The sequence below is a fragment of the Bipolaris sorokiniana genome, assembly GCF_000338995.1.
Source record: "Bipolaris sorokiniana ND90Pr unplaced genomic scaffold COCSAscaffold_12, whole genome shotgun sequence".
Lineage (NCBI taxonomy): Eukaryota > Fungi > Ascomycota > Dothideomycetes > Pleosporales > Pleosporaceae > Bipolaris > Bipolaris sorokiniana.
In genome coordinates, this window is record NW_006911906.1 from 1,362,778 (window position 1) to 1,389,903 (window position 27,126).

The following is a 27,126-nucleotide window of genomic DNA, read 5'->3' on the forward strand; positions in this document are numbered from 1 at the left end:
GGAGTAGAGTAATTCAAAGTGTTGGAAACCCAAAGTAATTTGTACATATGGCCTTTATTTTGGCCCTTTCTTGCGCTGCTCCAACGGTGGAAAGGGGGAGAGGGGGAAGAGGGTGTTTAATGTGTGTTCTTTTTTTTTTGATTCTGATATACATATATATCTATATCTGTGATATCCCCCAACCCCCCTTCCGCTTGTTTGGGATACGCGCTTTTTTTGGTGAAGCTTTTTGGGGAGTTCGTTTTGTTGTATGGTTGAAGAGCGACTGGTGGTTCGTTGTAAGCTGTTGTTGTTTTGATGGTGAGCAAACAAAAATGGAGTGAGAGGCCAAGGGGGGATGGATGGATAGAGAAAGCATGCGTGTTTGTACAGATATTTGTCGGGTTGCTGCATTGCGGTCCTTGTTTTTGTTTGTTTTTGGATTAGTCAAGGCCGTGGGCTGGGGGGGGGGGTCCATAGAAACTTTGGAAAACTTGGGAGACCTTGTTGTCTTTGTTCTACTCTTTCTTCTTGATTTACTCAGCTTCCTAACTGTTCTCTCTCTCTCGCTCTTTTGCATTGCAAGAATATACCCCTAGACATTGGCTGTGCTGGCACTGCTTTCTTGTTAAATAGACATGGAGCATAAGACCGAAAGAATGTCTCAAATTCCCTTTTATTCATTTGTTCATCTATTCATGTGTACATGTTCGTCATTGACATGGTGCCGTTAGTAATTCTTGTTTGTGTCGCTCTCATCATCATTGACCCATCCTCGCGGACTCCAAGTATCTGTGTCTGTAGGCACCACAACTTCATCTTCCCGCTCACCTGCTGGCGCATCCAATGCCCTCTTATCCTCATCAACACCCACTTCACCTTTTCAAACGGGGATGCATATATCCCACTCACACCCTATATACAATAAATCTTTTACCACCTACCTAGCAGTCCTACCCCCCTTTCTCCTTCCCGCCCTACCTAACCCCCCATCCTCATTCCTCTTATGCCAGTCATCAATCTCGCGGCGTACGCTCTCGCGATATAACTTGTACTCGTCGCTCGTCTCGACGAGCAGCTGCGGACAGTGACCCGAGCGGCGGAGATGGCGTTTCAGGTTCTCCCAGCGACAGTCGGGTTTGAAGGTGCAGTTTTCCTGTGGGCAGCGGTAAGGGCGGAGTGTCTGGGTGAAAATTAGTACTTCTATCTCTTTTTTTTTGTTTCGCAATGAATGACAGGTGATGTGCAGTCCCTCACGAGGTATTCTCAAACAAAGTCAACTCACCTGATGCGTTCGCTCGTGTTTACTCAAATTACTCGAGTCGGCGCAAGTAAACTCGCAGAAGCGACACTTGTGCGGCTTTTTGCCCTCATGTAGAGCGCTGATGTGTGTTTGCAATTGTGTATGCGTGGTTGTCGTGTATCCGCAGCGATCACAGACATAGGGTCGTTCGCCTGTGTGCGTTCTCTCATGGTTATCCTTGGCTTGGTTCGTGGCAAACGTCTTGTCGCAACCATCGTAGCTGCAGGCATATGGACGGTAGCCAGCATGGCCGAGGAGGTGACGAGAAAGCTTGGAGCGCTGCTTGAAGTCTTTGGTAGAGACATCGCAGCCTTCCCATTGGCAGAAACAGTGCGTGCAATTGTCCACGTGCATGGTCTTGATGTGCTTGTGTAGTGCCTCTGGGGTGTCGAAGAGCGCCAGACAAAGCATTCCAGGGCCATGTTGCCTAGGTGGTTGTTAGTATACGTTGTGCCGTTGCAGAAGATGTCAAGAGGTTCCAGAGGCTATGCGTCTGACAGCGTGTAAGACGCGCAAATCACTCACCATTTACAGACACATGTCTGTCCATCTCCAGTAGCAGTAGTAGCAGCGCCCAGTATTGTACTTGAACCTGAAGAAATCGTAGTGTTCGGACGTAAGATATCGTTCTGAACAGCAGAAGCAAGAAAATCAAGCTTGTTCATAGTGCCAAACGAGCTTGCTGGTTGATAGACGTTTGGGAATGCTGAATCCGTCAGCATCCAAGAGTGGTCATTAAAGCCCAGCATAGGGTCTCCAAGGCTGAAAGGGTTGGTGGTATGTATTGAGCTCCGGTCAACTGAGATGGGGCTAGTGGGCAGACTAGGATTGAACCCAAAGTTCATAAAGTTGGTGGCTAGCCCATTTCCCTGTGCGACTGATGCGTCCCACAGATCCAACTGCAGTTGTGATGCAGATGGGGCGTCGCCACATGCTCTACGGGGGCCGTGGCAACACGAATTGTCAATGTGACAATGGTCCCCAGCAACATTGAGAAAACAGTGTGGTGAAAAGGCTGTCTTGCCAGGTACTGGTGAGTGTTCCGTGGTGAAGGCACTTTCTAGCGAGGTATAGTTGCTGTGTGATAGTGCTGGTGTTGGGGCGCTCGAGGTTGTCGTCGTGACGTCGTCGGCAGGGTGGTAGTCATGAGTCTGAGAGAAGCAAGGATAAGTCTCAAAGGAAGCAAGGCTGCCTTGGTGGCTATGAAGCCCTTCCTGAAAGTGACACGGCGCATCGTCGTAACAGTATATTGTACCAACCGGGGTAGGAGCGGTGTGAGCGAAGTGACATTCATTGTTTGGGTCACCCAATGGACAAGGTGCAGCGTTACACTTCTGACAGAAGCATGGTTGGTCTGGAGAGGCGACCTTGGTACAATCTGGGTCTACGCAGTTGTCGGTACAGTGCGCGTTCTTCTGAGTGCATCGAGGGTCAAAGCAAACGTCGTCTTGGACGCAGTCGTTGGCGGGACACGGGACTGAGCAGTCTGAGTGAGAAGATGGCTCTAGATTGCACTCCTGACAAAACTTCTCGAAAGAGTCGTCTGGGAAGGGGCAGTCTGGCTCGGTAGCCTGGTGTGACTGTGTGGTAGTAGGATGGTGGAATTCGCCAACCTTGTCAGCTGAAGCCTTGCGTTTTGTCGGGCGCACGTCGATTGCTTCTGGGCAGTTTTCAGGGCACCTATTGCAACACAGCTGGGGGTCAAGAGGGTACTCTTCTGAGCTCAGACCCGCTGTTTGGATAGATTTTGGGTCGTCATCTCGCAATTCATTGGCATCCCGCTTCGTGCCTGCAACGACGGGAGAGGGAAACATGGACTCTGAAGCCCGGAGGTAGTCGTCGTCGCCAAAGGCCGAGTCGCGATCGCAATCTGCACAGCTGTTAGTCATTTTGGGCGTCGGCTGGTTCCTTTCTTCGAAGGACAGAGTCGCAGGCGTTTGGGTCGACAATATGGAAGTGTTGCAAGGTAGGCCATCTCGGTACTCAAGTTGGACACTCGAATTTGCATGGTTGCGAGGATGGACATGTGAAGGGGAATTTTGAGTGACGTACGTGAGCGTGACCCCTTCATTAGGCAAGCCTCTCTCGACTTGTCTCTACAATCAGTGAAGTTTTGGAGACTTGAGATGGACATATAGCGCTCGAGGGAGAGGGAATGTATGGGGATTAGCGCATCGCGAGAATGCCGCCCGCCTATCACGTGTAGTTTTGAGCTTTAGTTGTATCTGTCGTCATTGGCCGCTCTTTGGAAAATCGAAATGTCGCATCCGCTCTGTGCCTGCGATGTTGTGTGCCACATGACCTTGCTCTTTCTGAATAGAATGGATATCCTGGTCATTGATAGACTGATTGCACGCTGTCTCGCAGCCGTAGCTGTGTGTGCGCCGCCATTCAGATATTAGCCTTGCCATGCCTTGATCAGCCGCGACCGCCATCTCTTCGTTGCAGCGGACTGGGCACTCCGGGTTAGTGTGCACTACGACTTTAGTGTACCCACTCACCTGCAATGCGACTGCGACCTGCGACTGATGGCTGCGACAGGCATTGCTTTTTTGCGGTCGTCCCGGAATGTGCCAGTGTTGGAGGCAGATGGACAAAAGAATGGTACCATGACATGACTGGCGACCCTGGAACACAGTTGCATAGCCGGGAATCCGAGAAACGGGTACTTGGCGCCAATCCCACGCGTCTGCGTCGTCAATCCAACTCACCTCCCCCGCGCGCCCGTTGAGGCTGACATGTCAGCAACAACCCTCCTTGGACCCTTTGCTCAGTAGCACAGCCACATCTGATACACGACGACTCTTCCCAACAATCCTCCTCCTTCTAGCTGCCTTCTAGCTGCCTTCTGCATCCCGCCACCTAACAGCACTACCATATCGACATTACACATGGGCAACCTCTGCGGTAAACAGTCCAAAGACAACTTCGACGGCCCAGGGCGCACACTCGGTTCTGCGCCTGCGCCCACAACACGCGCATCCGTACCCAACAATGCCGCCGCCCCGAAGCCAAAAGTCGGAGGCCCACCGCGCACATTAGGCGACAGCAATAAGCAAGACGATCCAAAAGCAGCCGCCGCCGCTGCAGCCGAGGTACGTTGCTACATATTATCCCACTAGTGAACTGGCAGGAGATACGCGCAATCCGCTCTTGCAAGCATGCTTGCCTACAAACACAACCCTATAGCGACCAAGCAACCAAGCCCAAAAAGCTAACCCATACTCAGGCCCGCGCAAACAAATCCACCCCCGGTGACCTACAAAAGAAGCTCGACGCTCAGAAACGCCAAACAAACAACCAGGCCCTCCAACAAGCCGCAGACGAGAACCGTCTCGCGCGAGAAGCAGATCAAGCGACCGAGACAAGGAATTACAATTAAATACTGAGTGCTAGAGTAGACGGGCAGACCTGTGTGGGTAAATAATTGGTGAAAGAGGAGAGAGAGAGAGAGAGAGAGAGGAGAAAATGTATATATAGATATCTTATCGTATGTATATAAACATTTGGAGATGGGTTGTGGGGAGGAGTGGCGGAGGGAACCCCCCCCCCCCGATTTCATGACTTTAATATTTACACCTTATATTTTTTTTCCTGACTAATTGAGCAAAATGGAGAAATTGCATGTGGGTAGATGAGGTTTCTTGTATCGTCCTCAGAAGCCAGATGTAAGGCGAGAAAGGATGTAATTAAGCACATTCGCATGGGATGATTCTGCGCAAGGAATATGCACGAGGTTGGCATGTACTCACAGTCACCCACATCCACCACACCACCTTGACAACAATCAATCATGAGAGAGCCCGTCTTTGTTATTGTATATTTCTTCTTTCCATTGCAACTCACACACATCATATATCTCTACATCTATCTACTTCCCAAACATACACACTCATGCCTTCCGTGCATGATCTAGAGAGGAGATGGTATAAATCCAAGGGTATTGTTACACAGCCCAACAGAGAAACACCATCATGCCTTTTACCAAAAAAGAAACATCATGGCCATTATAAAAAAACAATCCCCTTTGCCCGCCACAAAAAAACATAAACCCAGCCCTGGGTAATATGAGAAATCAGGTCAGTCAACAAGGCCCTTTTTCGATTTTCCAATCTCGTCCCATCGTGACACACACAAGGACGCCAGAAAGAAAACAAAAAAACCTAACCGACCCACCCAGCTTCCCCTCACCCATTGTTGAATTGTGGGGATATCGTAAGACACATCCAAATACAAAGACGAGAGAGATAAGAAAAAAAGACAGGACCGAGAACCCAATGATGAAACAAAACGCCGTCGCTAAAAACTATAGAAGCGACATGCCAAAAAAAACGAGGTTATATAGCTAGCCTAGCCCCCAGTCGCCGGAGCGGGAAAAAAAAGCCGCTCAACAGCAACACAGGGGGAGGGAGACTGGGCTGAAAAATTCTTTTTTAGTTGGTTCGGCCGTCCAAGTAAATCAGGTAAAAAAAAAAGGTGTATATGATTGAAACGCCATAAATGGCAGCAGAATCAAAGAGAAGAAGAAGAGAAAGAGAGATGTGTATGTAACTGAGTCGAAACTAGGCAGCGACTTCAGATACGGGCGCACGACCACCGCCGACAAGCTCGAGGATCTTGCCGGCAACGGCAGCGGGGTAGCCGCGGGACAGACCTTCGTTGACGACGGTCATGGCAGCTGAGCGGTCCTCGACGGCCATGTAGGCACGCGTCATGGCTTCGTAGGTGCTGGGCTCACGCTTGCTTTCTGGAACGGAGTCGTAAATGGCTTTCGCCTTTTCGATGTTGTGAGCAAGGGCCCAGCCATGAATGAGGGAATTGGCAATGTAGGGAGTCATCTCGACACCGCGAGCGCGCATGTCGAGGAGAACAGACTCGGTATCGGCAATTTGGTGATTGGCAACCATGGCTTCAAACAGTGCCTGGTAGAGGCAGGCCTGGGGGCGCATGCGGCTATCGCTAAGAACGGTGTCGAAGAGATGGCGAGCGCCTTCCATGTCATGCATCACACAGCCTTTGGCGTGGATCAATGACGAGTAGTGGACAGCCTCCGGAACAGCACCAGCACTGCGAACTTGCTCAAGCACCTTCTCCGCAGCCTTCATATCGACCGGCTCAAGCGTGGCATACGTATCGATCAGTAGCTTGTAGGTGTGAGTAGTAGGCTCGATGCGCTTAGCACGCATGCGCTCGTAGTAGCTAAGAACCTTGCTGCGGTCGCGCTTGGTGGTCAGGAAGAACTGCATCATGCTATGGTAGGGAGCAGGGCGAGGCTTGTAGTTGGGCATGCTCTCCATCTCCTCGAACAACTCCTCAGCAAACTTCTCGTCACTGACACGGCACAGAGCGTTGACAATGGTACCGTAGGTAACAGAGGTAGGTCGGATACCGAGGTTGCGCATCTCGGAGAAGTAGAAGAGGCAGTCATCAATACGGCGAGCCTTTCCAAGCTTGCCGATGAGGGCGTTGTAGAGGAAGGACGAAGGCTCAACGCCCTCGGCCTTTGCGCGAAGGAAGATCTTGACAGCTTCGGTCGCCTCATCAAAAGTCTTGGTAGACTCCTTGAGGGTAGTGATGTAAAGACCAAAGGTGTTGGCGGTAGGAGCAGCACCCATCTCAAGCAGGTCCTGGTGGTACCTTCCAGCGAGATCACGCTGATTGCAAGTGAGGCAAGCAGCGACCATTGCGTCCAGAATAGTAACCCAACCGTATCGAACGATGCGGTACTGCGGTAGAAGAGGAACATCCTGCTTGGCGAGGTTCAAGATGTCGTGAGCCAGATTCAACCGGTCTTCCTTTGCAGCTGCAGTGATGAGCTTGGCATAGGTAAAGAACCGGGGATGGCGACCAGCCCGGCGCATGTTCCTAAACTTCGCCAAAGCCTCGTTGAGGTGGTTGGATGATCGTCCGTGAGTCTTCTCGAGCAGCTCGGTGATAGCAACTGATCCCTTGTTATCGGTGGACGCGGCATATGGATCGTACTGGTCCTCGAAAGTAGGCGCTGCAGGAGTGGTAGGGGCCTGGACAGGATAGGCGGCAAACTGTCCTGGAGAGTACACTGAGTCTGGGGCGGGGTGCTTGTAAGCATACCAACGGTGCTGGAGGTCACCTCTGTCGAGCTTGGCAAGGACTTGCTCAACAAGACTAGATGTTGTCTTGTTGACTGGCGAGCCGGTGGCAGTGATGACTTCGAGAAGATGGGCGAACCGTGCAGCGTGAGCAACGTCAACTTCGGCCTCCTGAAGGAGGATGCCGGATTGGATCTGCATCAGGAGCGTGATGTCATCGAAGTTGAGTTGAACAACGGCCTCAGGTCCCATTCCAGCAAGTAGGTGGTGAGCAACTGGGGTGACTAGGCCGCCGTTTTCAATCATCGTCCACATCAGTTCCATGCTAGCCCGCGGCTGAAGGAAGATGCCACGCTTCATCATGAACTGTCCCATAACCTCGATAGCCTCGTCAATGTGCTCTACAATCTCCATCTTGGCTTGAGTAGAGCCAGACTGAGAGTCCCGTATGCGAGCAAACATCTGACGACCCTGACGAAGACCACGTTCCGCATGTCCACTACCAATCAATGCTATGCTATGCATGGCGGTAGGTTCAATGAAGTCGGGCTTCGTTGGCGACAGCTCGAGCATCCTCCAGAAGACCTCGGCTGCTTCAATGTTTCCAGTGCGAATGTGCATGGCTCCCATGGCCATAGCTGGTCGAGAGAGGTCAACCTCGGCCGGCAGGTCATCGAAAGCCTGGGTAGCTACCTCGACGGCGTCGCGGTCAGCAGCCTTGATGCAAATAGCAGCCATGGCGATTTGGCGGGCTTGTGGGCTGAGATACTCGGTGGCGTGTACGTAGGCTTCATCAAAGGAGCCGTTCTTCAACCACTCCGGGAGGAAAGCCTTGAGGCCTACGATGTCACGAACCGAAGTGACTTCTTCAGGTGCAGTAAGCCCGCTTTCGATCTTGGACACAAACTTTTGAGCGCCCTCTAGGCGATCGCAGACTGCGTATGCCTTGACAAGGGCAGCGTACACATCATTGTCCTTCCTGCTGATTTCAATCTCGCCATTGTCGTTTGAGATTGCGAGGGCTTTGTATTCGTCGTAGCACTCGACCGCGCTCCTCAAGTCACCAGACTTACCGAAAGCGTGGATCATTGGAACGAACATGTCAGCAGCCGGAGTTACGCCACGAGATTCCATGTGCGAATAGATTCGCACCATATCCTCTACACGGTCGCTCTCCGCGCAGGCAGTGACAAGCAGTCGGTAAGTCTTCTCCGAGAAAGTGCGGCTAGATTCACTGCTGACGGCAGCATCAAAAAGCCTCACGGCGATTGACAGTGATCCATCTTCAGCCAGAATAGCGTAGTCAGTCTCGTGGGATTGGAGCATAAACCTTCCTTCCTCTTCCATTCCGCCATATCGTAGTCGCCTGTCTTCGAAACTCTGTTTCAAAGAAATAACTTCCAAAGACCGGACGGAAAGCAGTTCGAGAAGAGTGGTGTAAGTAGTGGTGTCGGGAACGACTCGTCGACGAAGCATGTCCGAGTATACATCCAGGGCCTTGGGAACAACTTGGTGTTGTGCACGGGGAAGGTGTATCGCTGCGGATAGCAGAGCATTGTACGCGGTGACTGATGGCTTAACATCGGAACGGAGCATAGCCTCGAAAACAGCGGGAACTTCAGCATAGTTGTGGTTGATAGCCAGCTTCTGGAGCTGTACGGTATACTCATCGTGGGCTTCAATTGGGCTGGTGGCGATAGTTGACTCTGTGTGGCTGAAAGTTGGCGATCCTACAAGAGTGTCGTCGACTGTTGCAGAAGATTGCGATCGAACCTCTTCAATGGCGGAGACTTCGTCAGCGGCTTGTATGGATTCATTGCCAGCCTTGTGTTTCGCCACCTCTTGTGCAATTGCCTCGTCAACCTTTGCCAGGGCAATCTTTTCCGCCTCTTCACTGCCGACAGCCTTCTTGAAATCTTCTACCTGGCTGGTACTATATGCGCGATTGATGGAGCCACGAGCAGGAGCGGGAACTGGCTCTGCTGTTTCTTCAATAGCAACACTGCTTTCCTTGACCTCGGCCACATTTTTGGCGCTTGTTGGGTCCCATTCGATGAGCTTGCGGAACTGAAACTGCGACCACTCCTTGTCATCAGTTCTCTGGTGCTTCTGCCACGCAGTGTAGTATGCGGCTAGACCTGAGTCCTGGTGGTCGGGTTGTGCGACGGCGAGCGCCTTGAGAGCGCTCGTGGTAGACGAGGTGGATGCAAAGGCATGTTGGTTCTTGAGGCCTTTGCGGAAGCGATCGTGTTGGAGGGAGGCGAGTGGATTGTTCTGGCTAACACCAGCAACTACTGATTGAGCATAACCGTGAGTGAAGCCTTTGGCAAGACTCTGGCGCGCGAGGTGGAAGCTCTTAAAGACCATTTAGGAATTGGAGGAGCCCTTCAGATGGGAAGGGTGAGACTAGGTGAGGATGGTCAGCATAAGAGGCCTGAGGTGGGAGCCTGAAGACGAAGGTGCTGCGGGGACTCGGAGATAGGCCGGCGCGTTTCACGACGGTTTTTTTTCTTGGTGTTTAGGCAGCAGAATTACTGTTGCAGTGCGCGACTCGTGCGGGTGGAGAGTGGGTGCTGACGGACGAAATTATCATGTACGTACTATTCTCGAGATCCCTACGCGACGGTGCAGGTTCATTTGACGATGACCGTCAAACAAACGCGCTTTTCGGGTGTAAGGAGAGCGTGGGGTGGTTGGAGCTCAGTGCGCAAATGTGAGCAAATGCTACTGTAGGCTTCGCAGCGTAGCGGGTAGTGGTCCGGAGACGTCGTCGCAGGGGAATAGGAGAGGGAAGAGGGAGTGGGAGAGGAAACGGCACACTGTGGCCTGGAGGAAGATATTGTGAGCCACGAAGGCAACTTGGTTAGCGGGAATCCAGAAGGAAGCTTCGAGCGCACAGCTCGTAGTCGTCATGAAAAGTTATTAGGACCGATGCCATGGACGCTAGCTTTGCCGAAAAATTATCGCACTAGGCGCAGTGCCGGGGGGTTGGTGTAGCGTGCGCAGCGGTCGTCGCCCAGTGCTGTGTGTGAGTACGGGGAGAGGTGGATGTTTCCGGGCCAATGGCAGCCAGCCGCCGCGTCGATAATGTCGGCCCCGGGCAGTCTCTGGCACCGCCGCCGTCCAGGGCGTCCATGGGCTCGTAGATGAGTCAGGCAGAACGACGAGAACAAGACGGACGGCGGACGGCTGCACCCCACAAGATGTGACGTGCAGCTGATTGCCTGCGCAGTTTGCCTCGCCTCTGTGCGCCCAGCCCGATCGCAGAGCCCGTGTGTAGGCGGCGGCAAATCGTATGGCCATTGCGCGACGTGTACTTCTACTCTACTTCGGTAGCATATACTACGACTACTACTACACCTAGTACGGATGCAGTGTAGTAGACGCAAAGCCACGTGACATGCTCCATCACCGGAGACCGAGCATGTGTGTATGTAGTAGCACCGTCGGCTTCTAGCCGCATCCAGAGCGACTCTGCAAAACACTGCCCTCGACGCTGTCTGCAAGAGAGTCGTGGCATCAGAGACCCACCGCACTTGCAGTCCCTTTACATCAGCCTGTGCACCCCGCAAGCTCACGAGCCCGCCTCAAGCAAGCCCCTTCTCCTACGTACCCGTCCTTACTAACAGTTTTGCGCCAATATCGTTGCTCCATCCGACCGTCTTACAAATCCGACTGTTCCATTGTGCCGCTGCCTGCCCATCCCTCCAGCTGCTCCACTTTACGCCATGTCTTCCTCGGACGCGCCGTTGAGTCCGACTGCCGTCTCTTGTCCGGCCAAAGTCCTAGTCGCCGGTGGCTACCTTGTGCTCGACCGGGACTACACAGGCTTGGTATTCGGCCTCGATGCAAGAATCCACTCTCTTGTAGAGCCCGTCAAGACGAGGTCTGGCGTCACTATCAACGGCATCCTGGTCACCAGCCCCCAATTCCGTGAGGCCATCTGGGAGTATGGCTACAGGCTGCAGGACGGAGATGCCGGCATCGCCGTAACCCAGCTCAGCATGTGAGTATCTTATCTCTTTTATCCTACTGGTGGTCTCCGTCCCCAATCTCCTTGCTTCTGGGTCGATCAATAGTCAGCCGTCTTTACTTTTTCATGTTGCATCCTAAGCCTCATCCCGTCTATCTGCTCAATCGGGTAATGCACTCGTTGCAACTACCCAATCACACGTTCCATCAGAAGCAATACAGAAAGCAGCGATGAACACCCACAGGGTTTCCTTGCAGTAGTCCAAAGCCATGCTACCTCAACAAGGTTGTTCTGGGCTCCAGTTCTGGCTCTGTGTTCTCCCTGTCCTGCCCACTGTCATATGATCAGTGGCAGTAGATCAGGGTCTACGGATACCCACTTCACTGCAGCCATCTCCACTGTCTTTTATTTTGTACTTTGCAATTGCGCTTTAAGGCGTATATACACAATGGTTTTTGTTCTATTAGACACACAAACATGACTAACACCTACCCAGCGGCCACGAACAATCCATCGCCCAATCTCGCAACCCCTTCATAGAAACCGCACTCACCTATGCCCTAACCTACATCCACTCCCTCCTCCCCAACACCCTCATCCAGCCCTCCAACATCCGCATCCTAGCCGATCAGGCCTACTACTCAAATCCAGGCACCGCCCGCACTTCTGCAACATCCCACAAAGTCTCGCGCTTCCAAGACTTCAATGTCTCTCTCCGAGAAGCGCACAAGACCGGACTGGGCAGCAGTGCAGCCCTCGTCACGAGTTTCACAGCCGCAGTCCTAGATTTCTATCTCCCCAAGGACCTTTTCGATCTCACCACCGAAAAGGGCCAGATGACACTGCACAACCTAGCTCAGGCAAGCCACTCGTATGCCCAGGGCAAAGTTGGCTCGGGCTTCGACATCGCAAGCGCGGTCTTCGGATCTTGTCTGTACAAGCGCTTCTCACCCTCGCTGCTCAGCAGCCTCCCGCAACCCGGCACTGCCGGATTTGCAACGAAGCTGCGCTCGCTTGTCGAGGGCTCTGCGTGGGATACCGAGATCAAGAAGGCTGCCATCAAGATGCCCAAGGGCCTCCGTCTCGTCATGTGCGATGTCGATTGCGGAAGTGAGACGCCCGGCATGGTCAAGAAAGTCCTCGCGTGGAGAGCAGAGCAGCAGGAGGAAGCGAACAAGATCTGGAACGAGTTGCAGACTGGAAACGAAGCCTTGGCTGCCGAGCTTACGCGTCTGGCGACCGATGAGCAGGGCGAGGATTTCTCCAAGTACGATGCCCTCCGCCAGATCATTTCTCAGAACCGTGCTTTGATTCGCGCCATGGGCGAGAAGTCGGGCGTGCCCATTGAGCCGCCTCAACAGACCCGTCTGCTGGATTACTGCTCGACCCTCGAGGGCGTCGTCGGTGGTGTTGTGCCCGGTGCTGGTGGCTTCGATGCCATCGTCCTGCTTGTCCAGGACAAGGATGAGGTGCTTCAAAAACTCAAATCATCCCTCGCACAGTACAATGATCCAGAGGCCACTGGCAAGGTGGGTGTCATTGGTGTAAGGGAAGAGATGGTAGGTGTCAGAGCTGAAGACCTCAGTCTGTACAAGGAGTGGGAGTAGACACATCAAGGTCATGTCTGGAACAATGTCAAGGCTAGATAGGAAGATAGAAACATAAAAGCCTTAGTGTTCCTGTTTCGGCGTTAGTATAGAATGTTAGTCGCATAGCAATTATAAGCAATCTTGCAAACACAATCGCTATGTCCCTTGCATCAAAGCAATTTCGCCCTGAAGTCGTCGACGCGACACTCCCTGCGACAGTTTTGTGATACAACATGGGAATCTAATGTAAAAAAGAAGCTCATGTAAAACGTAAAAAAGCTCCTTCACAAATCATGAGGTATCATTTCCATGCTTGTCTGAACTTTTTTATTCATAGATCTTGACATGGACGCCAACCCATTTCCGTTAAAGATCGCCCTGTCCGTCCACTCCCATTTGCTACGCCACCTTCCTCGCTCCTCTGGAGTATGGTACTACGAGTACACGGGTGAGTCGCTAGCTGGAAAAGCCCCGGCAATGCAATGCTTCATGAGACAAAGGAAGAAAAGAGAAACACCTTCGCAAAAGCACGCTTATGCCTTGACGGCGTACTTTCGCTGGGGGAAGTGTGTTTGCTTCTTCTTCTGCTTCTCGGTGACGAGAGAAGCCTCGTGCTTGGTGAGTCTTCGGCGGATGGCGCGGGTCTGCTTGGGGCGGAGGTCGAGAGGAGTGTACCTGCATTGCATTAGCTACTAGCCTCGCTACAATTTTTTCCTTATCTTGACGCACTTCTTGCCCTTGTAGAAGAGCCTGAGCTGAGCCCTCTGGTTGGCGTTGATGACAGTGAGGACCTTAGCGATGCCCTTGCGAACGTCATGAATGCGGGTGAGCTTGGTGTTGGAGCCTCCGGTAACCTTGGCGGTCCTGAGCTGGATCAACTCCCTTTACTTCCGTCAGCACTCCAATCCATGTTTTCCGTGTTCGATTCCTAGGCGACGTACGACTTGAGGTCGGCGAGCTGAGACGCGAGCTCATCCTTAGACTTGTTCCACAGCTGGGCGGTCTTCTGCAACGGTTGTAAGTACTAGGCGGGAGGCAATGGCTTGAATGAGCGAGGATTTACGTACGACCTTGGGGGCAGACTACAAGCACTCAGTTAGCATTTTGTTCCTTTAATTGTATAATTTCGATTTTTGCGCAGCACCACTAGCAGAGGCTGCGACTGCCCGACCCTGCCACTGCAGGTGCTCTCAGAGCAGCGCAACAAAATATCCCTTCCAGATGCAACATTGAGATCGGAAACGTACCATTTTGACTGTGTGTTAGTAGGACCGGGTGGTGTAGATGGGGTATCGCGTGTCGTCAACGATGGTCTCGTTGATCGAAATGACTGTGTTGGCCGGAGCGGTGTTTCGCTTAACTTTTCGCCGATCACCAACGTGGACTAGCGTCTTGGCTGTGCATTGCGTAGTCCGCGCCAGACAGGTGCGACACTCATGATGCCAGAACTCCGAGATCCGTTGCAGCTGCATTCACCTGCAGAGAGAGTGTAACATTCGACATGTCTTCCACCGGGGGAGGATGGGCGCAACTACGCCAGCAAGCGCGCACGCTGGAACAGCAAGTAGGCTTCACTCATTCACTGCTGTGGCGCACTTGGCCCGCTTTCAGAGCCGCCCTGCTAACGTAGAATGCCAGACCGAGACACTGTTCCACACATATTCACAATTCGGCTCGACACCAAACATTCCAGCGAAACCCTCAGAGGAGGAGTTGCGGGTAGAAACTAGGCTGCAAGAAATCCTTGAGCAGCGGGACGCGCTTGTGGCTCAGCTATCACGACTACTCGACTCCGAATCCACCCATGGCTCTTCCGCCGTCAAGCAAAACAACCTTGCCAGACATCGCGAAGTGCTCTCAGATCACCGCCGCGAACTCGCTCGTCTCAAGTCCTCTTTGAACGACGCCCGAAACCGAGCCAACCTGCTTTCGAACGTACGATCAGACATCGACGCCTATCGTTCAGCCAACCAAGCCGAAGCTGACTACATGCTTGACGAACGGAACCGCATCGACAACTCACACAACATGGCCGATTCAGTTCTTAGCCAAGCATATGCAGTACAAGAGAACTTTGCTATACAGAGGGATACGCTGGCGAACATCAACCGGAGAATAGTGGGTGCTGCAAGCCAGGTGCCCGGAATCAACAGTTTGATGGGAAGGATTGGGTCCAAGAAACGAAGAGACGGCATCATACTGGCGAGCTTCATCGCTTTCTGCTTCCTAATGCTCTTATGGTTCAGGTGATTGTCTTTGGTTTATCATTTTCATACGTGGCGTTTGGGCGGGTGGGATATCCTCATGACCTTGTTTCGGTCTGTTTTATACAAGGCGACTGAGCCGTCATGATGTACAAGTATCTTACAACATTGCAATGCTTCTTCCTGTTGGAGCATTATTACGCCTCGGCAATCAGCTTGGCGAACCCTTTGTTCATGTCCTCCATCTCTGTGCCCTCTGCGTTTCCGCTTCCTGCCCATCGAATCTTGCAATCTTGATCCACAAGATAGATGTATCCAACCCTACCGTTCAGCAAGCCAATTGTCTCTCGTATCCTCTCGCTGACTCCTTTCCTGACAACAAAGTACTTGCCCCAATCCTCTTTTGGTTTCGAGGCCTTCAACCGCCACTGGAAGAGTGCAATGATCCATGCCTTCATGGTGTTCTCTTCGATATTGACATCCACCATCTGCGCTACCCCTGGATGTTGTGCAAGCATGTTGTGCAGATTGGCATTCGTCTTAGCTCCAGTGAACGTCTCCACCTGGTTTAAACCCCATTGTGAACTGTACACATTCACCACACTGACCTTCCCCATCAATACATTGGTCGTGTCTCTGTCCTTCCCCTCCAGTGTATCGCCATGAAAGTTCGGAAAGTACAACGCCGCCTCTTTCTTGAAGATCCTAGGGTTTGCCATGAATGTCTTGCCTGACCTGTATTTGCGAATGTTTTTGAAGTCGCGAAAATAGTTTGTGCCCCATTTCTCTACCAGGTCCTTACGCTTCTCCAAATTCCGCTGTGACATTGTCATGCCGGAATAATCTTTTTTCGCCTTAGGTATGCTAGCATTTTCGCCTGGTTGCGGGGCGGACTTGAAGCCAATGGGTCGGCCGAGGTGCTTGGGAATGAATATGTCCTCATCTTTGGGGTCGGGTGTAGGCGCCGACTCGGGAGTCTTTGGATCCGTCGCTGGCCGGCGGAGACTTTGGGCGGAGGCGAAGGTCCGAGCAAGTGACTGCTGTGCAATCGATGCAGTTACAAGGCGTGTCTGACGTCTCGAACATATTGAAGGTCGAGATAGCAATATGCGGCGTAGCGGCGCTGCTATCCGTGGCTGTGGCATTGTGGACGCGGGGCAACCCAGTATCTCCACCAGGCACGAGAAGTGATGAAAGTAAGCTTTGGTTTAGCGCAAAAGCGAAGAGTTACGGTAGACCATTACGTAGTGTTAAGCAATGCTTGGCACTGGCCTATATAGGCTAGAATGTTAGCAACATAATATAGTTAGTAAGTACGTATACATATGTACATGCATACATATACATGCATGTACCATTATTCAAGAAATCTGCAAGACAGTTATAGAATAACTTTCTATTCAATTGGCTACTAATTCTATTTGTTGACGTTGTTTACCTCAAGTAATTCATAGTAAAAGTGGAATCTTAAGCTATAGTAGCAATTAAGCAGAACAGCCTAACGGAGTGCATAGTAAACTATCCGCCGTAATGTCGATTGGGATGTAAGTACCCCCTACTGGACATTCTAACGAACTGTGCCATGCCTGGCGCTTCAACAGATTTCCAATGCTCGGGCCGCTGCACTTGCCTTAGATTGCTGATGCTGACTTCCCCACGCGTTCGCCCCTCTACATTTTCACAATAATACCCCATTTCGAGTCGTGCATTAGTGTGCAAGAGACCACGGACGGATGTCATTGATTGTCAGGCATGAGATCTAGTATTCGCGACTTCTTCAGGCATAGTCGGGTTGTGCCCACCTTCAATTCCAATATGAAACAGTTGATATGCCGTGCTGACTTAACGGTCCGATTCCAACGGCACAGGGGCAAGAACGCATATGGCAATGTCATTGTTCACTCCGCTTACGGACCGAAACAAACTTAAATATATTACTACATTGTTGCTATAACAGGCTTAGCACGTTTCAAGGAGTTGCATGAACATTCGAAGGGATATTTTCAAATAGCCACCAGAGGAAGGAAACAATAGAGTAGCAGTTGAGTATTTCTCACACTCATTACTCTCAAGGATATCTCCTGCTTCTGTTCATTTCTTTCTTGCCGTTAATCGTCTTGAAGATGAGGCACGTTCACCAATTACTCGCCGTCGGAGCGAGCTTGTCTTCGATCGTACAGGCCGTCGATACCGTTGTCGATGTTGGCTACGCAAAATACCAGGGAGCTGTCGTTGACTCCAATATGGGAGTATCTGCCTGGAAAGGTATCCAGTACGCTGCACCACCCATGGGAAAGCTACGTTTCGCAGCACCGCAAGATCCCGTCGTTTCCGGTCTCATCAACGCCACTACACACGGTGCAACATGCCCACCCAGCCGTCCTGATGACTGGACTGTTTCTGGAACATACTCACGCTTTCACATCGCTGAAGACTGTCTCTATTTGAGCGTATACGCGCCTTCCAAGGCTACCACCAAGTCGAAATTACCAGTTGTAGTTTTCTTCCAAGGAGGTGGCTTCAGTTCGCAGTCTAGCGCCAACTGGGATCCCACCGAGATCGTTGCAGATGGCCAGGTTGTATTTGTTCAATTCAGCTATCGTGTGGGCTTGTACGGTTTCCTCAACGGCAAAGCGGTAAAGGCAGGAGGTGGCGATGTCAATGCTGGCATACGCGACCAGATCAAGTTGCTTGAGTGGGTCAAAGAGCACATCAGTCAATTCGGTGGTGATCCTAATCATGTTGTTCTTGATGGCGTTAGCGCAGGTGGAACATCTGTTGCGCTCATGATGGCGGCAAACACGGGCAAAAAGTTGTTCGTAGGTGGCATTATGGAGTCAGGCCCTTGGGTAACAATGCGTACTCCAGAGCTGGGTGAGGAGCAATATGAATGCTTGCTTCAGGACAAGGGTTGTGCCAATGCGACCGACGGCCTTTCTTGCCTACGTGCGCTGAACGAGTCGGCCATCCGCTCTTCTAACTGCTGGTTCAACCCCAACATAGACGGCGAGCTATTCACTGACTCGCTCGTGAACCTCTTCAAGCAGGGAAAGTACGCCAAGGTACCGACAATCATGGGCACTTGCGCAGACGAAGGTACCAAGAACGCGCCACAGAGTCTCAACACCACAAGCGATGCAGCGAAATGGCTAGGAGGCCAGGACCCAAGTCTGAGCAACTCTTCCATCTCAATCCTTAGCGACCTCTACTTGAAGATGACGAAGCCCGCCTTCCCCGGTAAAGGACTCTTCTGGCCTGACGCCGCCAATGCAATTGGTGATATCGGCAGCCACTGCCCAACACGCAACATCCAGAACGCCATTGCACGCGACAACGTGCCCACGTACAATTACAAGTACAACGTGCTGGACCCAGCCGACCAGGCATCTGGCTTGGGCGCCTGGCACACTGTCAACGTCTACGCTTTCTGGGGCTTGAAGCGCACTGATGGCCAGGAGCCAGCCAGCTACTCTACCACCAACAAGCCCATCATCTCTCAGGTACGCAGTTACTGGACGAGCTTCATTCGCAACTTGGACCCCAACACCGACCGCGCCACTCGTGCTGCTGAGTGGAAGCCGTACACCGGTGCAGACTCGCGTGAGAGATTGCTCATTCAGACAAATAACACGAGGATGGAGCGTATGAGCCCTGCACAATCACTGCGGTGCGATGTTGTTACGCCAATGAGCAATAACCTCGGAAAGCCAGTTGGAAAGGGTGTTGTAACCGAGCTTGATGCGAAGTTGGCACAAAAGGTGGTCGGTGCAAGTGAGAGTACTACAATTGGAAAGAGGAGGATGGCGTCTAGATCTTAAGCAGGTCTGAAGTAACGCGCCTGATCTTGAAATGTCAGTCATTGTCGGTAGAAAGGTGATAGACTGCTCAAAACAAAGTACATATTCATTTCTTACTCTACTCCTCATATTTTCATATTCAAGATTGCTCTGTACTTATTTGAAGTATAAGAAGTAAGATTTAAAATATGGAGGCTAGAAAGTGAGTACTTGACAACTAGTTGTGGCGTCACGTGACTTCGCGTCAGCCGACAATCCGACTCGCGCCGGCTGCCAGATGACGTTTCTCCACTCTTTCACCGATACTTCTTCAGCATCTCCTTTCACTAGCAGTCCCGACGCAGTATAAATAGTTGCAAAATCATTGAGCTCACGGCGCTCGAAGCGCAACTCATCTAATGTCCCACATCTACTTCGCCCCTAACAACTGAGTCGTAGTTTTGGATATTGGGTAGTATTTGGTCCAAAGTAATTGCAATATCACTGTAAACAACAACGACCTCAATCGTCATTTTTTCTATTATTAACTTGCAATTGCGTTAGACTACGATGTCGGACTCCGAGCTCTTGGCGAAAATAACTTATTTCGAAGAACAGGCCCTTCTTAATTTCTCGGACGATGAGCCATATACCCCTAACGAAAGTGTGCTCAACCTTGAACGCGCGCTGGAAGAATCAAAACCTGTACTATTAACCTCACTACTGAGCCACTCGAGTAGTTTCAATGGGCCAACGCCTCGAGAAATACAGGCACAGTTCGAGGAGCATACAGAGAGACGGCGCACTTCTAATCGGCAAATCAATCAAAAGTTAACTCGATCATCTACGGTACCACAAACTGAGACCGCCGAGAGTGTCCAAATCCCCAAGTCACGCAGCGGTCTTAATGTGGGTACAAATAACGGCAAAAGCCGTTTAAAGAGGACGATATCTCTGTCCCAAATATTCGACAAAGAATGTACCCCGTTTTACAAACGCGTGGGCGCCATCCCTCGTGAGCTCAAAAGCGGAAAAACTGTGAAGCCTGCCCATAACATCAAGCTTGTCCCCGAAAACAAGCAATTGCTCAAAGAGAAGATCGTCTACTTTTACCCTAATGATGATATCTCCATGGCACGACGAAGACGCATACACAAGGTCATTCAGCTTGGTGCTGCATGGGCGGACAAATGGAGCGATAGTATCACGCACGTCATGTCTGATGATGGGACGTACACATATAATCAATTGGTGCGGCATCTCGGCAGACCAATACCTCCAGTATGTAAACTTCAAGCTGGCAATATAGCAAGCTGACAGATAAGCAGAACGTCGTGGTGGTCAAGTTCGATCCATATGTGCCGCAATGTATTAGTCGTGGGGAGCTCTTAGACCCTACTGTTTCATACTTCGCTGTAAAAGATGTCCAAGGGGTAGGCGAACTTGATCAAGCACCACACCTCTCCCATATATCAACTACATCGCAGAGCTCGCTAAAGATAAAATCCTCTAAAAGAAAGAAAGCGACACAGGAGACACAAAAGACCGACTCACACCCCACGGAAGAAAGCGTACCTTCCACTCATCCCAATACAGATGCAGCGCCCTCGAGTCCTCTCGAAGAAACAGTAGAAGACAGCTTCATTATGTCCTCTCCAGGGGCTGCTATAGTCTCAGGACAGAAAGGTAGAGATCAAATTGGGGATGCCCTGTTCCAAGCCATCCAGGAGGCTAAGTCCCTCGCGTATCTACCCATTAATGAAAATGAAGAGGCAGAACTAGTTAGTCCAAGAGGTGTGAATACTATAGAGAACTTGAACACGGATCAAGAGCTATTGCCAATGGGTACCGATTACCTCAAGAGGCTCAGTGTTTTGTCGAAAGCATCAGCGTTGCGCGACAAGAAATCGTTCGGTATGAACAGTTTCCAATGTATGGACCCAAGTGCCAGTAGCAATGTTTCATGGAACCCAAATGCCCGAACTATTCAGATACTAGAAGAGATGTGTAAGTACTACGATAGAATGCAGGACCAATGGAGAACCCTAAGCTATCGAAAATGCGTTGCCACGCTGAAGAAACAAACGGTCAAGATCACTACTGCAGAACAAGCCGCAAAGCTACCTTCTATCGGTACACACCTTGCCGCAAAGATCGAAGAAATAGTACTCACAGACCGTCTCCGAAGACTCGAAAGCACCTGTCATAACCCTCAAGACGTAGCCCTACGTTTGTTTCTTGGTATTTATGGCGTCGGCCTTGTCTGTGCCAACAAATGGATCCAAGCCGGCCACCGCACTCTCGAAGATCTCAAGACCAAAGCTACGCTCTCTGAAAATCAGAAGATCGGACTCGAAAACTACCATGATTTCAACTCCCGCATCCCACGCGCCGAAGTCGAGGCCCACGGCGTTATCGTCGCCGCCGCACTCAAGGAAATCGACCCGGAATTCAGTGCAACGATAATGGGAAGCTACCGCCGTGGAGCACAGGACTCGGGCGACATCGATATAATTCTGTCACGGCCCAACATGTCACCTACCGCTATGAGCACTACCATCTTCGAAGTCCTCATCCCACACTTATACAAAACCGGCTTTCTCAAAGCCTCACTAAGATCATCCCGTTATAGCGACTCCAGCAGCTCAAAATGGCACGGCGCATCCTGTCTCCCGTCCTCCACCATTTGGCGCAGAATAGACTTCTTGATCGTTCCGGAGCAGGAAATGGGTGCCGCACTGTTGTACTTTACGGGTGATGATGTTTTCAATAGGAGTATGAGGTTGTTGGCAAGGAAGAAGGGTATGAAGCTTAATCAAAGGGGGTTATATATGGATGTTTTGATAGGGAGGAAGGGGGAAAAGCTGAATCATGGGGTGTTGATTGAGGGTAAGAGTGAGAAGAGGATTTTTGAGATTTTGGGCGTGCCATGGAGGGAGCCGGGGGAGCGGGTTTGTTAGGCGGGGTGAGGTATGAGGGTTCGATACGGTCTAGCTTGGATAGTGGATGTGGATAACCTTGACCTGATGGAATGAGTAGTGAATTTGGGTTTTTTGATTGGGTTTGAGAAGTATTGATATATCGATCGAATAGCTTGGGTAGGAATTATATCATACATAGCAAATACTTACATATATTACACTCTGTGTCAAGACTTTCATCTCGCGCTACGTTTGCCCCGCCCTCACCTCATGCTCCGTATCAACATCCAAATCCTGTTTCCGCTCGTCCACACTCTGCATACACAACGCAAGTAGATAAACTCCATACATAACCTTTCCTTTCTCTGCCTTTCGTCCCATCTTCCTATCCTTTGCCTTTTTCTCCGCCTTCCCAATCCACACATTCCCCATAAACACCGCCGCAACAACCGCCAGTCCCATAAACGGGAGCACGGAAATTAGCGCCCACATGACTGCCTTGGCCGCCGCCTCCTGCACCTCTTTCTTGACCACTGTCGGAAGACTATCCAGCAGTTCCGAACTCGGGATTCCAGAGCCACCCAGCGCTGCACCACCTGCATGCCGGGCAATCTGAGCCAGAAAAGTAGAAAGCTTATTAGAAAATACACTTCCCATTATGGATATGCCCATTGTCTCGCCCAACGGCAGCATAAAAGAAAGCAGCGACTGCATACTAGGTACACGCGTCGACCACACGCCCGCCGCATGCAGCGCAACAGGCATAAAGCGCAGTCCCGTACCTGCGCCAGCTACAGTGAGAAACACACTAACCATCGTCGTATGTCTGATGGACACGGAGTATGTGAGCAGCGCGAGTCCCACGGCCTCGACTACCGATCCGATGAGGAGGGGGAAGAACGTCTGGCCTGGCCACACATTACACATCAGAGCAGCAGAGTAGACACCTACGCCCAGACCGGGTGTATAGTACAGCAACTGCACGCCAGCCCGACTAGGCGAGTAGCCCTCTGCAAGCTGCCAGTAATACGAAATAAAGTAAAACGCGCAAACCATGCTGATTCCCGCGGAGAAATTGATGATCATGAGGAGTGTCGTATCTTTTTTGCGGAAGAGTGTCGATGGGATCATGGGGATTTGGCTCGGGAAAAAGCGCGACATGGCGCGGTTGGGGGCGAGGAGGTACTCGTGGGTGAAGAAGAGGATGCAGAGGATGGTGCCGATGGTGAGGGGGAGGATGACAATGGGAGAGGACCAGGCGTATTGGGTTCCGCCCCATTGTGTGGCGAGGATTATGCAGCCGACGCCTAGGATGAATGTGGTGAGGCCCGGCCAGTCGATGATTGTGAGGCCGGATACATAGTTTTTGTGCTGTGAGGTTGAGGGTTGAGTGGTTGCGCGGCCTTGAACGAGTTCTTTGCGCATGAGCAGGGCGATGAGGACCATGGCGAGGACTGCGACTCCGATGGGGAGAACGAATATGTAGCGCCAGCCTGCGTCTGCGAGGTGTCCTCCTATAACCGGTCCTACCGCGTAGCTAAATTCGAAAATCAGCTCTTCAAGTCGATTGAATGCTGGGATATAAGAAAAGACTTACCTGCACCCACTAATCAACGATAAGATGGAATTGCTACTTGAGTTCTCAGCCAACGTCGTACCATCCGACAAGATGATCCGGCTCAAATTCATGATACCCGCAGCACCTAACCCTTGCAGTGCCCTTCCTACAAGCAGCATGCCCCAGGATTGAGCAGAGGCGCAGAATACACTGCCTACCATAATCCAAAGCATTTGGAATTGCAGTGCAAAATACCGACCGTAGATGTCTGCTAATTGCCCAGACATCGGGATGAATGTGGTGAATGTCAAGGTGTAGGCTGCTACGATCCAATTGAAGCTTCCGGAGAGCTTATCTGGAGATGTGGATCAGAACATGTGGTTGTGGTTGTGGAATTGTCTTGAAGGATTGACGTACCGAAATGGGATGATATGAGTGGAATGACTGGAGCGACGATAGTGACATCCGTGGCAGCTAGGAAGTTGGGTAACACGAGTCCTAGTAGTAACTTCCACTGTCGAATCTTGTTTTTGCGGTCTTGAGATCTTTGCCATGCTGCCTCTTCTGGAGTAAGGAAGTTGACATGGCTTCCTGTTGAATCTTGGAAGGATGTGTGGTTGTAATAGTTCACGCCATCTTGAAATTCATGCGCTGATGTGTACTCAGGCACTAAGTGTGCATTATCTGTGGTAGGAACGGCTTCTTGTGCTTCGCGTTCTCTAAGCTTTCTCCGGATATACTTGAATAGGAAGACAGCCATTCTGAACTATCTTTGAGAGTGTTGAGAGGTGGGAAGATTAATGAGCTGAATCGGTTTTGTATCACTGTGCATCTTCGGCTACCGCGTTATTTAATACTTTGTTCAATGTGGCAGGCTGTTGTCCAAAATAAGTTTACTCGCTTGGAATGGGCCATTGTGGCTGTGATGAATGCGTCCTCAACACTAGGGCCAAATTCACAGATCTAAAAGTTATGGGTTTTATCCAAAGGCGCCTGAAGATGAGCACCTTATCCTCGTCGTACTGCTGAATGTGTCTAGTAATCGGCTATCCCTAATTGGATGAGCTGGACGAACCAATCGCAACACAGGCCTTGGCACAGCACGGGAAATACTCAATTGCGATTGGCAAACTGCAGCTACGCCGATACGAGGCAACCACCACCTCGTGTCCGGGCTTTGTTCACATTCAGGGCATCTCATACGTGCAAGGCATTTAAGTAATTTGAAGCGCAATCAAGTAACGCTTAATGTATGTGGTTAGTGCGTGCAATAGTTCAGCCAATGCAATACTATCTGCCCTAGGCTGGCAAACGGGTACCCCCTACCATAGTGTTAGGTAGGGGTTTGTAACGGCGCAGGCAAGACTGGTCGGATCAGTATCGGTAGTAGTGTCACTCAAAGGCATATGGGAGTGCGTGGGACATCAAACGAGCCTTGATTCGAATAGACACCTATAGGCCTTATACGAAAGGATATTAAAAGTCTATTAAGCTAGCTATAGGGAGTATCTGTTAGAGATATAAGCTAATCAGCTAATCTCTGACATAATCCGGGTGCTCGGCACTATACTCGGATTCTTCAGTCAACCAATCCCTATACAATTTATCTATCTATTACGTCTATAGCTACGTAATCTACTACTAGATAGATTCTTCTAGAATCTAGTACAGCAAATATATATAGTAGTAGAATAGCTAGTAGATAGAAACCAGAGCAGATTACAAGAACAGATCAGACTACTAGATCAGATCAATCCAATCCTTATCTCTCTCCCCTAGCATTTCTCTCTTTTCATCCTAGAACCTATCGATTCGCTACCTCTGAGTCTATCGCTAGACAAGTAGACTACTATACCTCTGAGCTAGCTATAGAACAAGTAGCACCCTCCTTATTTCAACAAGATTAGCTATAAATCTAGATAGAAGATTAACTACGTAAGTAATATCTAGCTAAATAAAAGTAGATAGGTAGATTAGAGAGCTAATTTATTGTTGAAATAGATTAGTATCTTTTACTATCGCTGTCTAATTATTTTTACTAAGCTTTATGCTATATTAAAGAGGTATTTACCTTAGTTTAACGTTCTCTTTATTGAAAAAGATAAGTAGCCTTTAAAGATAGCTCTCTTAGGTGATGTAGATCGATCGATCTAATCTAATAATTTAGATACTAAGAAACTTAGATATATTGCCTAGATCTTTAATCTCTAGATCTAATATATCCGATAGATCGCGGAATAGATTCTTAATTTTTTACTCTTTTTCTCTAAATATAAGTAGATCGTCTATATAAGTAGCGATTATAATCTTCTAATCGCAATTAATATATATAGCTATATTAATAGATAGAGATTAAAATCCTAGTTGGCCTAGTAGGCTTACTAGTAGCTTCTGCTATTATCTACTAGCTTATTTTAATCCGTACAGTGCCTTATTAAGTAGGTAGACGTACTAAGGGTATTATAGATCTGAAAATCCTTCTAGTTACTCTATAAATATCGTGGTATTGATAAGAGTATTTAGGAAAGCTTATTTAATATCCTAGCTTTAAATAATCTAGTCTTGAGCTATAGCTATCGCTAGTAGCAATCTGATAAGATTAGGCCTAGTAGTATTAGCGAACGTTTCTTAATAGTTAATGCTAAATTCTTGTTAAAATCCTTTTACTACCTAATAAGCTTTAAAGATATAGTTGTTATTTTATTAGTATTTTCAGTTAAGTACCTAATAACCTTTAAGAACTAGATAGCTAGTAGGCCTTAGCACGAGCGTCTAGGTGTTGTTCTTCTATAGTTAATCTAGCTCTTTCTACATTACTAATAGATATTAATTCTTATTAGCGTGTTTAAGGACTTAAGCGTAGTTTTTTAGATCGGTAATATCCTTAGAGGTAAATAAGATCTCCTTTAGGATAATATCCTTTATAGAAACTTTGGTGGATAGAGCTAATACGGCTGTTCTAGCTCTATTCTTAATTAGAACGATTAGATTCTTTCCAACTATTCTCCATTAATTGGTAGATTAATTAGTAGATTAATTAACGTTTTAATCAATGTTTAACGTCTTTATATAATCTCTCTTTAGATAGAGATTTTAATTAGTTTCTTAATTGATTTCTTAATTGATTTCGAGTTACGATTTGTAATTATGAGCTTAATTGTTAAACACTTCTTTAAGTATTCTTATATCTCTCGCAGTTATTATCTTATTTAACTTTAGATTAATTAGTCGATATAGATTACTACTAAGATAGCTAGTAAGATAGTATAGCTAGACTTGAGAATCAAGTTTACTAACGAATTCTTTTAGCTCTTTTTAATATGCTAGAGATCCCTAGATTTTACAGTGGGGTGACAAAAAAAAAACGTAGTAAAAAAAGTAATTATTTTTAAAACATAATTACTCAGCAGCTATAGTGGCTATAGATATAAAGTTAGTGCGTTTTAAAGCTAAGATCTTCTAGTCTTTTACATAGGTGTCACGTGACATTCTACTGCAGCTTTAGGTAGATCTATAATAACTTAAATACTTGGAAAAATTCTAAAAGATTTTGAACTTTTAGAACTCTATAGTAGATAGAGCTATATAGCTAATAGTTATATATATAGTAGTAGTAGATATATAGATCACGTGATAATGGTCTTAGCTACTCTAGCTTATATATATAATAGATTCTTAATACATCTAGTACTTAGCCTATACTTACATAAGCGGTATATTAGTCAGCAACCAGTCAAGAATATCATATATATATC

General features: G+C 49.4%; 10 protein-coding genes across 10 annotated transcripts; 5 read left to right on the top strand and 5 right to left on the bottom strand.

Annotated features, from left to right (window-relative positions):
- Positions 1–640: 640 nt before the first annotated feature.
- On the bottom strand, positions 641–3,472 carry COCSADRAFT_123761 (uncharacterized protein). Its single transcript, XM_007704829.1, has 4 exons — positions 3,335–3,472; positions 1,808–3,152; positions 1,265–1,709; positions 641–1,162 (listed from the first exon to the last, which is right to left on the bottom strand). The coding sequence occupies exons 1-4, from the start codon at positions 3,414–3,416 to the stop codon at positions 920–922; spliced, it is 2,115 nt and encodes a 704-aa protein (XP_007703019.1). The 5' UTR covers positions 3,417–3,472; the 3' UTR covers positions 641–919.
- A 382-nt stretch (positions 3,473–3,854) lies between these two features.
- COCSADRAFT_39464 (uncharacterized protein) lies at positions 3,855–4,913 on the top strand. The gene is made up of 2 exons (XM_007704465.1): positions 3,855–4,377; positions 4,512–4,913. Exons 1-2 carry the CDS (start codon positions 4,174–4,176, stop codon positions 4,662–4,664), a joined length of 357 nt encoding a protein of 118 aa, XP_007702655.1. The 5' UTR covers positions 3,855–4,173; the 3' UTR covers positions 4,665–4,913.
- Positions 4,914–5,588: 675 nt separating this feature from the next.
- COCSADRAFT_235315 (uncharacterized protein) lies at positions 5,589–9,767 on the bottom strand. Its single transcript, XM_007704830.1, has one exon. The coding sequence runs from the start codon at positions 9,715–9,717 to the stop codon at positions 5,845–5,847; it is 3,873 nt and encodes a 1,290-aa protein (XP_007703020.1). The 5' UTR covers positions 9,718–9,767; the 3' UTR covers positions 5,589–5,844.
- A 1,311-nt stretch (positions 9,768–11,078) lies between these two features.
- Positions 11,079–12,930, top strand: COCSADRAFT_96876 (uncharacterized protein; the record flags this gene model as incomplete). Its single annotated transcript, XM_007704831.1, has 2 exons — positions 11,079–11,356; positions 11,820–12,930. 2 exons carry the CDS (start codon positions 11,079–11,081, stop codon positions 12,928–12,930), a joined length of 1,389 nt encoding a protein of 462 aa, XP_007703021.1.
- A 515-nt stretch (positions 12,931–13,445) lies between these two features.
- On the bottom strand, positions 13,446–14,162 carry COCSADRAFT_29073 (uncharacterized protein; the record flags this gene model as incomplete). The annotated part of the gene is made up of 5 exons (XM_007704361.1): positions 13,446–13,587; positions 13,642–13,794; positions 13,854–13,918; positions 13,980–13,994; positions 14,160–14,162. The coding sequence occupies 5 exons, from the start codon at positions 14,160–14,162 to the stop codon at positions 13,446–13,448; spliced, it is 378 nt and encodes a 125-aa protein (XP_007702551.1).
- A 251-nt stretch (positions 14,163–14,413) lies between these two features.
- Positions 14,414–15,162, top strand: COCSADRAFT_96771 (uncharacterized protein; the record flags this gene model as incomplete). The annotated part of the gene is made up of 2 exons (XM_007704832.1): positions 14,414–14,476; positions 14,551–15,162. 2 exons carry the CDS (start codon positions 14,414–14,416, stop codon positions 15,160–15,162), a joined length of 675 nt encoding a protein of 224 aa, XP_007703022.1.
- A 76-nt stretch (positions 15,163–15,238) lies between these two features.
- Positions 15,239–16,305, bottom strand: COCSADRAFT_235379 (uncharacterized protein). The gene has a single exon (XM_007704833.1). It carries the CDS (start codon positions 16,259–16,261, stop codon positions 15,314–15,316), a length of 948 nt encoding a protein of 315 aa, XP_007703023.1. The 5' UTR covers positions 16,262–16,305; the 3' UTR covers positions 15,239–15,313.
- A 934-nt stretch (positions 16,306–17,239) lies between these two features.
- Positions 17,240–19,109, top strand: COCSADRAFT_344703 (uncharacterized protein; the record flags this gene model as incomplete). The annotated part of the gene is made up of 1 exon (XM_007704834.1): positions 17,240–19,109. The coding sequence occupies one exon, from the start codon at positions 17,240–17,242 to the stop codon at positions 18,932–18,934; it is 1,695 nt and encodes a 564-aa protein (XP_007703024.1). The 3' UTR covers positions 18,935–19,109.
- A 269-nt stretch (positions 19,110–19,378) lies between these two features.
- On the top strand, positions 19,379–22,068 carry COCSADRAFT_192625 (uncharacterized protein). The gene is made up of 3 exons (XM_007704835.1): positions 19,379–19,398; positions 19,457–20,173; positions 20,221–22,068. The coding sequence occupies exons 2-3, from the start codon at positions 19,463–19,465 to the stop codon at positions 21,850–21,852; spliced, it is 2,343 nt and encodes a 780-aa protein (XP_007703025.1). The 5' UTR covers positions 19,379–19,398; positions 19,457–19,462; the 3' UTR covers positions 21,853–22,068.
- COCSADRAFT_123782 (uncharacterized protein) lies at positions 22,033–24,131 on the bottom strand (the record flags this gene model as incomplete). The annotated part of the gene is made up of 3 exons (XM_007704836.1): positions 22,033–23,350; positions 23,411–23,726; positions 23,789–24,131. 3 exons carry the CDS (start codon positions 24,129–24,131, stop codon positions 22,060–22,062), a joined length of 1,950 nt encoding a protein of 649 aa, XP_007703026.1. The 3' UTR covers positions 22,033–22,059.
- Positions 24,132–27,126: the final 2,995 nt, after the last annotated feature.

What these genes read in the sequence shown, in the direction of transcription:
- COCSADRAFT_235379 (XM_007704833.1), bottom strand. Translation starts at nt 16,261, where the DNA reads ATGCCACAGCCACGGATAGCAGCGCCGCTACGCCGCATATTGCTATCT.
- COCSADRAFT_123761 (XM_007704829.1), bottom strand. Translation starts at nt 3,416, where the DNA reads ATGTCCATCTCAAGTCTCCAAAACTTCACTGATTGTAGAGACAAGTCG. An exon ending in CAGACATGTGTCTGTAAATG is followed by an intron (nt 1,710 to 1,807) that starts GTGAGTGATTTG and finishes ACAACCACCTAG; the next exon opens with GCAACATGGCCCTGGAATGC. An exon ending in AACACGAGCGAACGCATCAG is followed by an intron (nt 1,163 to 1,264) that starts GTGAGTTGACTT and finishes ATTTTCACCCAG; the next exon opens with ACACTCCGCCCTTACCGCTG.
- COCSADRAFT_235315 (XM_007704830.1), bottom strand. Translation starts at nt 9,717, where the DNA reads ATGGTCTTTAAGAGCTTCCACCTCGCGCGCCAGAGTCTTGCCAAAGGC.
- COCSADRAFT_192625 (XM_007704835.1), top strand. Translation starts at nt 19,463, where the DNA reads ATGTCGGACTCCGAGCTCTTGGCGAAAATAACTTATTTCGAAGAACAG. An exon ending in TCGGCAGACCAATACCTCCA is followed by an intron (nt 20,174 to 20,220) that starts GTATGTAAACTT and finishes ACAGATAAGCAG; the next exon opens with AACGTCGTGGTGGTCAAGTT.
- COCSADRAFT_39464 (XM_007704465.1), top strand. Translation starts at nt 4,174, where the DNA reads ATGGGCAACCTCTGCGGTAAACAGTCCAAAGACAACTTCGACGGCCCA. An exon ending in CCGCCGCCGCTGCAGCCGAG is followed by an intron (nt 4,378 to 4,511) that starts GTACGTTGCTAC and finishes ACCCATACTCAG; the next exon opens with GCCCGCGCAAACAAATCCAC.